This window comes from Mesoplodon densirostris, chromosome 14 (genome assembly GCF_025265405.1).
Source record: "Mesoplodon densirostris isolate mMesDen1 chromosome 14, mMesDen1 primary haplotype, whole genome shotgun sequence".
In the NCBI taxonomy this organism is placed as follows: Eukaryota; Metazoa; Chordata; class Mammalia; order Artiodactyla; family Ziphiidae; genus Mesoplodon; species Mesoplodon densirostris.
The window spans coordinates 75,260,066-75,272,464 of NC_082674.1; the positions used below are offsets into that span (position 1 = coordinate 75,260,066).

The 12,399-nt window shown below is 52.5% G+C and overlaps 1 protein-coding gene across 5 annotated transcripts in view; it reads right to left on the reverse strand.

Moving 5' to 3' along the window:
- The window catches only part of CNNM3 (cyclin and CBS domain divalent metal cation transport mediator 3), a 29,436-nt gene that overhangs the window by 2,865 nt on the left and 14,172 nt on the right, over window positions 1–12,399 (reverse strand). Inside the window, exons 2-8 of one of the 5 annotated variants that reach the window (XM_060117608.1) lie at window positions 7,046–7,189; window positions 5,900–6,049; window positions 5,439–5,608; window positions 5,157–5,253; window positions 4,668–4,801; window positions 4,182–4,320; window positions 872–1,029 (exon numbers count right to left, since the gene is read on the reverse strand). In XM_060117608.1, the coding sequence (XP_059973591.1) occupies window positions 965–1,029; window positions 4,182–4,320; window positions 4,668–4,801; window positions 5,157–5,253; window positions 5,439–5,608; window positions 5,900–6,049; window positions 7,046–7,189 (899 nt within the window). In that variant the 3' untranslated portion in view covers window positions 872–964. The other 4 variants (XM_060117606.1, XM_060117607.1, XM_060117609.1 and 1 more) reach the window with 4 other exon arrangements.

The window sequence follows — 12,399 nt, forward strand, 5'->3', positions numbered from 1 at the left end:
CGAGCTAGAACAGAAAAAAAGCAAAGAGCTTGAAATGTTTCAGAGATCTAAGAAAGACTCCAATGTCATGTTCTTTTTTCCAAAGGACGGAGAGGGTTCTACCTGGATCACAACCAGCCCTGGCTGCCCTGGCCGCCCTCCACGCACCTGACAGCCGCACAGTGCCCCTGGGGGGGCCGCGGGCTGCCCTCCCCGGAACCCCACGACAAAGGCTTAGGTGCAGCAGAGCGGTCCCTTCCTCCCACGTGTGACCTTTTCTTAAAACACAGGAAACGACAATACTGTTAGTGGCGACTGAGCCAGGCAGGCGGAGGAGTGGCAGGAGGAAGAGGTTCCTCAGCCCCGTGGGGCCAGCGTGAGAAAGCCACCTGCACAGGCGGGAGCGGGGCTGGTGTGACAGGCTTGCGTCCAGGTTTGGCACATGGGACAGGCTGGGCGCATGCTCTGAAGCATGGCATCGTAAGGGGAGCCAAAAAGGTCACGGTGGCCAAGGCCATGGATGTGAACCCCCAGCCCACACTGGTGCTCCTGGTTTGCTCAAAAAGTGCTGCCAGCAGCAGAAGGCTGGCAAACTAAAAGCAAAGAGAGTACAGGTCACGGCCACAGAAAGGCAGTAATTGTGCACTCACATCGTGGCTTGGCCAGGAGAGGTATAAATACACTGCACTGTCACAGGGAGGCTGGCCCAGGGACTGGAGGTGGCACTGTGCCTTTCATTCCGTTCGGAAGCAGGCCTGGAGGGCTGGCCCCAGCGGACCCCCGTCTCCTAAAGGGGGGCAGGACCTGCTGAGGCTCCTGGCACCGGCCTCTGGTTCTGAGGGCAGCCAGGACCCGCATCCATGAGGGCCATCTAAAACGTGGCCTGCAGGGGATGGGGACAGGCTGGCAGGAAGCCGCTCCTTGGCTCGCTCCAGTTCCCCACGTGATTGTCCGTTCCCCAGACTCGGGGCTGCCTGCCAAGCGGTTAAACTCCCGGGTTCCGCCCAGGGCTCTCCTCCGCCGGGAGGCCGGGTCTGCTGTGGCTGGACCCTAGAGGGGAGAGGGGAGGAGGATGAGCATCGAGCCAGTACAGGCAGCGGGTCCTGTGACACCAAGTGTTAAGTCCTCTTTAGGACGGGAAGGGGCGGGGGGGCGGGGGGGCCGAGGAGCCTCAGGCCTCCTCGGGAGACATCAAGGCAGAGCTGGGAGCGTTTAGTTAGGAAAATGCTCAGCCTCATGAGAGAAGACCACTGCCGGGACGGATGCCATCACTGAGAGGCAGGGCTTCTGCCCGTGGGAGGCCGAGGCCATAAGGCCAGGCAGGAGGCAGCTGCCCAGACAACACAGCAGGCACTGGGAGGGAGCTTTTGTTTCCAAGGCTGAGCAGGCATTTCATGGTCCCTCCTGCCCTCCAGAAAAATGAGATGAGAAGTAGCAACAAGGGACAGGAAGCACCCACTCACCCCCATGGAGAAGTGCCCCCCATCTGGGGGGAGAGGTCTGCAGTGCCCCCCAGCAGCTAACAGGCTGGCAAAGGAAAGCAAAGAGAAGGTAAAGTAAAAGGCAAGATATTTACCTTGCGTGTTGTCTTAAAACAAAAAATGCTCACTAGTCCACAGTCAATTATCAACTGCAGTTTCCAAATGTGCCAAAGAGGGAAAGGCCTACTGGGAAAGCTAGAGAGAGGAGAGGGAAAGGGAGAGGAAGGGGGAGGGGGGAGGGGGGAGGGAGGGGGAGAGGGAGAGGGGAGGGAGGGAGAGAGGGAGAGGGAGGGAGGGAGAGAGGGAGAGGGAGGGAGGGAGGGAGAGAGGGAGAGGGAGGGGGAGAGGGAGAGAGAGAGAGAAGACCAGCTATGGAGCTGCTCCGGCAGAGCCGCTCCACTCGGGCAGCTTGGGCAGCACCGCAGAGTCAAGGCCGCGGGGGCGAGAGGGGCCCAGGAGGCTCGGTGTCAAGCTCGGACTCTCCCTGGGAATCCCGCTCTGGGACTGATCGATGTGGAGGGGATTTTCCGAATGAAGCAGTGGACCAGGGTTCCGGAAGGTGTTTCTGTAAAGGGCCAGTCTTCTTAGGCTTTGCAGGCCTCGGGGGCAACAAGGCAACTCCACCTGCAGCCGAGTACAATCCCTCAGCAGATGGGCACCCCCAGTAAAACGTTACGAGAACAGGCAGATTTGGCCCTCATGCCATTTGCCGACCCGGCTGAAGGCAGCTCAAAATCATCACGCTTTCCAAGCATTTCAGACACTTCTCTGCTGGGGAAGCTAGAGCCAGTCACCCAGAGGATGGCTCTGACCTGCACCGTTTCAGCAGCGCCCCGGGGACACGTCCAACACGTGTAGCGACACTGAGCTCCCCGGGCAGCGAAGCAACAGGTTAACAGAGATAAAATGCAAGACCCTGAGGGCTGCCCAGGGCCAATGTCAGGCCGCACTTAGGGGAAAATCACCAACATCATGACTACAGGACAGGGGCTGGTTGGTAATCCGTTACAAAGAGGAAATGACCCATGAGCCACCAAAAACGATTCTCAGAGGACTGCCTCACGAGCCGCTGAAGCCACAAAAGGATTGAAAAACCCCTGGGTATGTGATAAAAGATGAAATGAAGGGAAAAACCAGGATTCTTAGACTTAAGTTTGTACCTTATACACAACCTGTGCAATCTGAGTAGCAGGTGGAGCCAGAAAAGGCTCACATGTGAGAAAACCAAAACCAAAAGGCTCACATTTTGAAAAACAAAAACGTCCTGGCTTTCGAGACCCGAGTCTAACTTGGTGCGAACCTCTGTGTGAGGGGTGCCTCACAAAATAAAAGACCAGTCACAGTGGGTAAACAGAGGAGCGGGCTCCGCCCTAAGAGGTGAATGAAGGGTCCGTTCATTCCAAAAGGACTGCGACCAGGCCCGGATCCAGGACCCAACACAACCCCCCAGGGTCCTTCACCAGCACCACAGATGGAGCTCGCAGGAGTGGAGCCACCGACGCAGCTCAGGAAGCACCTTTCCATTATAAAAACACGTTTCCCTTCTCAAACGTGGGTCCAGTAACCAAGGGTGCGCCCAGCCTCCAAGCCAGAGTGCCCGTCTCTCCCGGCCTCCGACTCTTCACCTGTAAAATGGGCGTGACAACTACCACCTCTCAAAACTTCAGGGAAGTTTTCTTAGATGAGTCAGGACGAGGAGAGCCCTTAGCACAGTGCTTGGCTTGGGAAGTGTTCAGTAAGGGCTCGGCGTCCCCACTGCAGGGTAAAGGGGATGGAGCACAGGCAGTCAGGCCCCTGCAGTTCCTTCCACGGCCTCTCCCAAGCCCCGCCAAGCCCCGGAGGACCTCAGACCCCAACCTAGGAGCTTGGTCAGCATAAAAGTACCTTCTTGAATAACAAGGACAAGAAAGTTCCCTGCTGTTTTACCACTCCCATCCAAAGCCCACCCTTCACAGGCTCCTTTTTTATTTTCCCTCCTTCCCACTCTAAGGGTGGGGTTTCCCATCCCACTCTGCAAAGTCTGTTTCTTCCTGCTCCCAGTGGAACGCCTGGATGGGACCAAACGCCTCAGGAGGTGGTCTTCTGGGTTTTGGGGATGGTGTCCACCAGCCACCTACCTTCTGAGCCAGGCCCACTGGTGACCCAAATCTTCACTTTCTAGGTGACCTAACCCTAACCCCAGATGACCCAATACAGCGCCTGAACGTGACCATACTCCCATTTAGCAACTACGGTTGACCCTTGAACAACTCAGGTTTGAACTGCGTGGGTCCACTTATATGCAGATTATTTTTCAATAGTAAATACTACAGCACTACACAGGCTGTAGCTGGTTGAATCTGCGGATGCAGAACCACAAATACAGAGGACCGACCACGTTACACACAGATTTTTGACTGCACAGAGGGTTGGCGCCCCTAACCTGCTGTTGGTCAAGGGTCAACTGTATTCTCTAATTAAATCAACCCACCCTACAGGCCCTGGAGAGAAAATGCTGACTTACATGCTCTACTCAAAATGTCAGCTGACCTATAGATCAGCATTGACGAATTATTAAAAACACAAGAAGGGAGAGAGAAAAGGACAGGGAGACAAAGGGAAAAAGAATGAATGTAGGGCAGGGCGAGGGCAGAGAGAGCAGGTGTGTGTGTGCAGCCAGGACGGCAAAGGGCACGCTCGCCCTGGGGTCAACGCCGCGGGACGCAGCCGCACAGGGCTCACCTGTGGCTGCAGCTGTCTTGTCACCAAGGAGCCGGGTCTGGCTGCCTGGGATGGCCTGCAGGTCCGCGTTCTCAGGGGACTGCGGCAAGGCCTGGGCTCGGGTGGCCAGGAGTGCATTGAGGTACTGCAGCCGTGTGACCTGGGGCACAGGAAGCATTGCAACTCGTGCAGCTGGACGGAGAAGGTGAGGTGAGGGGCCACACCCCTCCCTCCTGCCCTCAAGCCCCCGAACGAGGGGTGGGGGAGGGGTGCGGGGCGGAAGCGTTGTTAAGATCTCCAAGGAAGCTGGGTGCTTAGGCCACCAGCAGACAGGGGGGCCAGGCCATCCACCCTTCACAGCAAGTACAAGGTCTTGCTCTGGGAAGTCTCAGATAGACTCAATCAGAATTTATTCTTAATCCACTCAAATGTGTGACCAGCTGGTCTAGCCCTCGGGGATGCAAAGCTGGTTAAAAGCCAGCACCAGTGAGCAGCCCAGACAGTCACCTTGATGAGCTGCAGGTCAGAGAGGGCCCTCACGGTGTAGTCAGGACAGTAGGCAGACAAGCGGGTGCCTTCGGCGGGCTCAGGCAGCGGGTCGTGGCGGATGGACTGGAGCGAGGACACCGGGGACTGGTGAACTATGAGAGGACAGTGGGTGACGGAGCAGGCCAGCCCCACCCAGCCTCTGAGATCCACCCCACAAATCACCCTGGTGAGGGAATACAGCCAGGGGCTCTGAAAAGGATGGCAAACACGCTCCTCCTGGGAAAAGTTGTGCAGGGGTGGGGAGGGCAACAAAGATGAGCCCCGAAGAAACGCTGCCCCACCCTCCATGCAGCCTGGAGAAGAGCCAGCAGGTCCCAAGGCAGACTGCCTTGCAGGAGGCATGGGCTCTGCAGGAAGGACAGGCCAGACGCGGGGCACTGGAGAGCCTCGGCAACGCCCACCCAGCCGCCGGCCCTTGCCTCCAGCTCCGGGACGGCTGCAGCTTACCCGAGGATGGCGCCGTCAGGGCGGACACTCCGTAGTAGGTGAAGGCCCCATTCTCGAACTTCAAGCCCTCTTTCCCGATCTCCACCTCAACCCTGCCCTGGGAGGTCGGGGAAGAGGTGGAGGAAAGAGGTGGACAGGTTATCCGTCCTGCCAGCCAAGAGCACAAGGAGAGAGCGCCGACCCCACTCATCCAGGGCGGGTGCATCTGGATGTTCCTTCCTCTTCTCAGACCCTCCCCACTTCCTAAGCAAGTGGCGGGCTCCAGGCCGGGCTCGCAGGTACCTGCAGGATGAGGATGAAGTAGTCCACTGGCTGGCTGCGCTGGTAAAGGTAGTGGTGGGCGGCCAGGCGGTCGCTCTCGTCAAACCTCACTTCCTGGTTGACGCTGGGATGCTTCAGCAGGTGCAGCAAGACCTTCTCGGAGATTCGCAGCGGGCTGAATACATCCACCTCTGCCCCACAGGGGAAACAGGTGCGGGGACAGTGTCCACCGGGCCCAGCGCAGCCCGTGTAACCACCCGCCTCCCGCTGCATGCCTCGGCTCCCCCAGCCTCCCACAACACCCACCCGGCCGCGGCTCCCTGCCACCCACAGAGGAGCCGCTTCAGGTGACCCGAGCTAATGACAGGGCAGCAGAGAGAGTCGCCGAAGTTCTCCTGGACACCCTCCTGCTTACTGGGAATGGGGGGGGTCTCCTGATCCACCGGCCGGTGAGCAGGGACGAGGCCCACCCTCGCCCTCACCTCGGGAAAGGAAGCGCTGGGTGGCCAAGAGCAGCTGAGGCGAGATTTTCACTTTATAGTCATCGTCAGACACCTTGAACAGGGAGAATTCCTCTTTCTGCCTGAGAGGGGCGCTCAGAGACGCAGGCTTCTTCTTCACCACGGTGTCTCCTGGGGCGGGGAGAAGAGGGCCTGCTTAGGCTCCAGCAGTCCTCCATCAACATGACCGGACCAAGGGGCACGTTGCCTCTCCCTCCCCCCAAGGCCTTGGGGCTCCTGGGGGGGGACAGCATCAGGGCACTGCTGTCTTGACGGCACCTGGCGGCCACTCCACCCAGGCAGTGATCTGGTGCCCGGTCAGAGGGGCGGTAGCCTGCATTCCAGCGATGTCCCAAGAAGTAGCAGAGGGGCCTGCTCCCTCCTCGGAGCTGGGAGAACATAATGCTGATATGAATGGCAGACAGCTTATGTAAAACAACAGGCCCCTCGCTAGAAAGCACATGTTCGAGGATTACTGGTGCCAATCAGCCGCTAACCTGCAGACCCCCTGCCTACGGCAGTCTGAGATGCCAAACCAAAATGCTGCATTTGGGGGGCAGACACGTGGGCAGAGATTCACTTCCAAGCTCACAGGGCGGGCAGCTCAGTGTCCCAGGGGGCCCACGTGAGGCCCGCCATCAAGCATGGGCTCTGTGTCTGCCCTGCAGACCGCAGCTGCCATTCCAAGAGTCAGGTACTTCTAAAACAGAATCTCGGGCCCCACGATCATCTGTTTGGGGAAGAACCTCTCAGCAGTAAAGAATGGGCTTCTTTGAGAAGACACTTCTATACAACGGAACAAGAGAAAGCAAACGGACCACAGAAGATAAACACTGGGAAAAAGCCCGTTAAAGGCAGAGCTCCGGGCAAGCCCTGGGACTGCAAAGCCACCCATGGGACGCGCCCCCATGGCTCTGCATCCAGGCACAGGTATGAGCCCTCCCTCCTGCAAGGGGCAATCCCGGCCCACGTAGGGGTAAGGAGACGGGGCCTGGGTATGTGACGGCTCTGACCCGAGATCCAGCCCCGCTTCTGACAACACGGAGACCCGCCATCCTCTGATACACACACGTCTCTGTAAGCTCGAAAGACCAGCTGAGCCGGAAAAGCGCGAGGGCCAGGACTCACGGTAGTCTTCAGACTCGTCCAGGATCTCGGACTTGATGATCTCCTCGATGACGTCCTCCAGGGTGACCAGGCCCAGCACCTCGTAGAAGGGGTCACCTTCACCCTCGTTGTTCACCTTCTGCACGATGGCCAGGTGGGACTTCCCTGCGGGGAGGGACACTTGCGTTACAGCTTGCTAGGGGGCCTCCTGTTTTCCTTAGTCCCATGTGACTGGCCCACCACAAGGACAGAAGCTGATGTCTATGTTCCCACAACACGCCAGGCACCAGGAGAGACTCTTCCTAGGTGCCCATGAGGAGTAAGTCTCGGACCCCACGTCCACCTGCCCAAGTCCCCCCAGGCAGCGGCGGAGCTGGAGTCACCCCGGGTCTGTGCGACTCCACGCCGTAAACGTGGTTTAGACAAGGATGCATCCGGACCAGAACTGACACCGTATACGGCAGCAACCGGACCGTGGACACAGGGGGCCGACACCAAAGACGCTGGCTCCCCGGGGACAGTCTGAACGCAGAAGTCGAGAGGGCCACCCGCCTGAGTCTCCAAAGGGAGCGTTCCCAATTCTGAAGGCTACCCTGTATTTCCAGAAGCCGAGGTGCATGAAAGTCACCCAGGGGGATGAAGATGATGGTAATCAGCCAGTCAGAGCCCAAACTGTGCAGGAGGAAGAGCAGGAAGCTGCAACTCCTCTCCTTCCTGCTCTGCATCCTCCTCAGGTGAGCTAACTGCTTGTTTTACGAGAAAATGTAAGCTTGAGAAAAGCCCAGCCTCAGAGTGCTGGGGAGTGTTAGGGAAACTTCAAGAATATACTCTGTTTCAGGTGAGTGCTTTTTCTCCATAAAGCTTTATGCTTGTCCAAAAGCCACAGAATGTGGGACTTCCCTGGCAGTCCAGTGGTTAAGACTTCGCCTTCCAATGCAGGGTGTGCGGGTTCAATCCCTGGTCGGAGAGCTAAGATCCCACATGCCTCAGGGCCAGAAAACCAAACCATAAAACATAAGCAATATTGTAACAAATTCAATAAAGACTTTAAAAATGGTTCACGTCAAAAAAAACCATTAAAAAAAAAAAAAAAACCAAAAAGAAACAGAATGCAAGTCATACAGGTAATTTAAAACTTTTGAGTAGCTACATTAAAAAAATTAAAGAGACAGAAATGAAATCAATATTTTATGATGAACTCAATATAATCAAAATATCATTTCAACATGCAGTCAATGTAAACATATGAATAAATATTTTTCCTTTTCTGAGTACTAAGTCTTTGATATCTGGTGTGTGTTTGGCACTCCCTGCACATCTCAGTTCAGATTGGTTACCGTTCAAGAACTCAGCAGCCACTTGTGGGTAGTGGCGACTGGACTGGACTGTGCAGGTCTAGGATATGGAACTGAGAGCAAACTCATCTCAACCATGCCCCGCCCCCCCCCCCTTTTTTTTTTTTTTCTTTTTGCGGTATGCGGGCCTCTCACTGTTGTGGCCTCTCCCGTTGCGGAGCACAGGCTCCTGATGCGCAGGCCCAGCGGCCATGGCTCACGGGCCCAGCCGCTCCGCGGCATATGGGATCCTCCCAGACCGGGGCACGAACCCGTATCCCCTGCATCGGCAGGCGGACTCTCAACCACTGCGCCACCAGGGAGGCCCCCGCCCCCTTTTTATCAGTATTTTTTTTCACTGAAGTACAGTTGATTTACAATATTATGGTAGTTCACACTGTGTACAGCAAAGTGTTTCAGTTATATTTTTTTCAGATTATTTTCCATTATAGTTATTACAAGATTTTGAATACAGTTCCCTGTGCTATACAGTAAATCCTTGTTGCTTATCTATTTTATGTGTAGTAGTTTGTATATGTTAATCCCATACTCCTAATTTATTCCTCACCCCCTTCTCCTTTGGAAACCATAGTTTGTTTTCTATGTCTGTTTGTTTTGTAGATTCATTTGTATTATTTTTTAGATTCCACATAAAAGTGATATATAATATTTGTCGTCTTTCTCTGTCTGACTTACTTCATTAAGTATAATATTCTCTAGGTTCATCCAAGTTGCTGCAAATGACATCAGTTTATTCTTTTTTATGGCTGAGTAGTATTCACCTGCATATATACCACATCTTATTTATCCATTCATCTGTCGATGGACATTAGGTTGCTGCCCCTTTTTATTACTAGTGAATAAAAGCACAGGGTAAAAGCCGGCCTGGACCTGCATGTAAAGGGGTGCTTGCTTCAAGAATCCTTTGGTAAAGCAAAAAGTCAAGCTCACCTCTTTGTGTGAATCCTACTTTACACACCTTGGGTTCAATGACAACGTAGTGACTGGGTTTAGAAGCACATGCTTTGGAAGCAGCTGGCATGCCTCTGCCTCATTCTTTCAGCATCCGTGCCCCCTGCCCCACCCCCAGTAATCAGGTATAGGAAGATCTCTGCTCCAAAGTTGGAGGGAATGAAAATGTCAAGAATCAAGCAAAAGCTATTATTATTAGACCACTAACCAGATATCAAGAAAGGAAGGAGGTTGTAAAAGAATAAAAAGATCACATTTACTGTATGTCATCAAATCCAAAATGTCATCAATCATGAGACATCCTGGTTACAGAGATGTTAAAATGCAAAAAAAATGTGCATCTGAGAATTGAAGAAATGCAGTACAGGGCTACGTCATTTCAATGTGCTTCGCAGATACTGCTTTTTTTTTTTTTCCCAACAAACTGAAGGTGTGTGGCAACCCTTCGTCAAGCAAGTCTATCAGCACCATTTTTCAGACAGCATCCGCTCACTCTGTGTGTCACATTTTGGTAATTCTTCCAGATTTTCAAACTTTTCCATTATTATTAATCTGCTATGGCGATCTGTGATGTTACTACTGTAATTGTTTTGGGGGAGCACCACCAACTGCACCCACGTAAGACGGGGAACTTGATAGACACTGTGTGTGTTCTGACTGCTCCACCAACTGGTCATTCCCTGTCTCTCTCCCTCTCCTCCCCTCTCTCCCTGTTCCCTGAGACACAACAATATTGAAATTTAGGCCAATTAATAACCCTACAATAGGCTCTTAAGTGTTCAAGTGAAAGGAAGAATCACAGGCCTGTCACTTTAAAACAAAAGCTAGAAATGATTAAGCTTAGCAAGGAAGGCATGTCGAAAGCTGAGACAGGCTGAAAATTAGGCCTCGTGCACCAAACGGCCAAGTCGTGAATGAAAAGGGACAGTTCTTAAAGGAAATTAAAAGATCTACTCCAGGGCTTCCCTGGTGGAGTAGTGGTTAAGAATCCGCCTGCCAGTGCAGGGGACACGGGTTCGAGCCCTGGTCCAGGAAGATCCCACATGCTGTGGAGCAACTAAGCCCGTGCGCCACAACTACTGAGCCTGCGTGCGCTCTAGAGCCCATGAGCCACAACTACTGAGCCGACGTGCCACAATTACTGAAGCCCGCACACCTAGAGCCCATGCTCTGCAACAAGAGAAGCCACCGCAATGAGAAGCCCACGCACTGCAACAAAGAGTAGCCCCAACTCGCCACAACTAGAGAAAGCCCGCGCGCAGCAACAAAGGCCCTAAACAACCAAAAATAAATAATAAATAAATAAATAAATAAATAAAATTTTAAATAAGAGCTGCTCCAAAAAATAAAAATAAACAAACAAGCAAATAAATAAATAAATGTGCTACTCCAGTGAACATGTGACTGTTAAGAAAGCCAAACAGCCTTCTTGCTGATATGGAGAAAGTCTGAGTGGTCTGGATAGAAGATCAAACAAGCCACAACATTCCCTTACCCAAAAACCTAACCCAGTGCAAGGCCCCACCTCTCAATTCCATCAAGGCTAAGAGAGGTGATGGAGCTGCAGATGAAAAGAAGCTACCAGAGATCGGTTCATGAGGTTTAAGGAAAGCTGTCTCCATAACATAAAAGAGTAAGGTGAAACAGCAAGTGCTGATGTAGAAGCTGCAGCAAGTTATCCAGAAGATTTAGTTAAGATCATTAATGAAGGTAGTTACACTACACAACAGATGTTCGATGTGGACAAAACCACCTTATATTAGAAGAAGATGCCATCTAGGACTTTGATAGCCAGAGAGGAAAAGTCAAGGCCTGGTTTTAGAGCTTCAAAGGACACGCTGACCCTCTTGTTACGGGCTAATGCAGTTAGCAGGTGATTTTAAGTTGAAGCCAATGCTCACTTACCATTCCAAAAACCCTAGGGGCCTTGAGAATTATGCTAAATCTACTCTGCCTGTGCTCTATAAATTGAACAATAAAGGATGACAACACATTGGTTTACTGAATACTTTAAGCCCACTGTTGAGAGCCACTGCTCAGAAAAAAGATTCCTTTTAAAGTAGTACTGCTCACCGGCAATGCACCTGGTCACTCAAGAGCTCTGGCGGAGCCGTATAAGGAGATTAATGTTATTTTCATGACTGCTAACAAAACATCATACTGTAGCCCATGGACCAAGGAGTAATGTCAACTTTCAAGTCTTATTTAAGAACTACATTTCGTAAGGCTACACCTGCCATAGATAGAGATTCCTCTGATGGATGTGGGCAAAGTCAATTGAAAACCTTCTGGAAAGGATTCACCATTCTAGATGCCATAAAGAACATTCATGATTCATGAAAAGAGATCAAAATATCAACACTGATAGGAGTTTGGAAGAAGTTGATTCCAACCCTCATGGATGACTTTGAGGGGTTCAAGACTTCATGAAGCAAAGTAACTGCAGATGTGGCAGGACGAGCAAGGGAACTAGAATGAGAAGTGGAGCCTGAAGGTGTGACTGAATTGCTACCATCTCAGGATAAAACTTTTAATGGACGAGGAGTTGCTTCTCATGGATGAGCAAAGAAAGTGGTTTATTGAGATGGGAACTACTCTTGGTAAAGATGTTGCAAAGACTGTTGAAATGGCAACAAAGGATTCAGAACATCATATGAACTTAACTGATAAGGGGTTGGGGTTGGCAGGGTTTGACAGGACTGACTCCAATTTTGGAAGAAGTTCTACTGTGGATAAAATGCTATCAAACAGCGCTGGGTGCTTCAGAGAAACCGCTGGTGCAGGGAAGAGCCAATTGATGCAGCAGGCTTCACTGCCATCTTAAGAAACTGCCACGGCGACCCTAATCAGCAGCCACCACTCTGATCAGCCAGCAGCCACCAACATCGAGGCAAGACTCTCCCTTATCAAAAAGTTTATAACTCGCTGAAGGCTCCGATGGTGCTTAACATTTTTTAGCCATAAAGGTGTTTTAGTTAGATTTTCCAGGGGACCACGCTGCACAGCATGTGGGATCTTAGTTCCCTGACCAGGGATCAAACCTACACCCCCCCTTCAGTAGAAGCACAG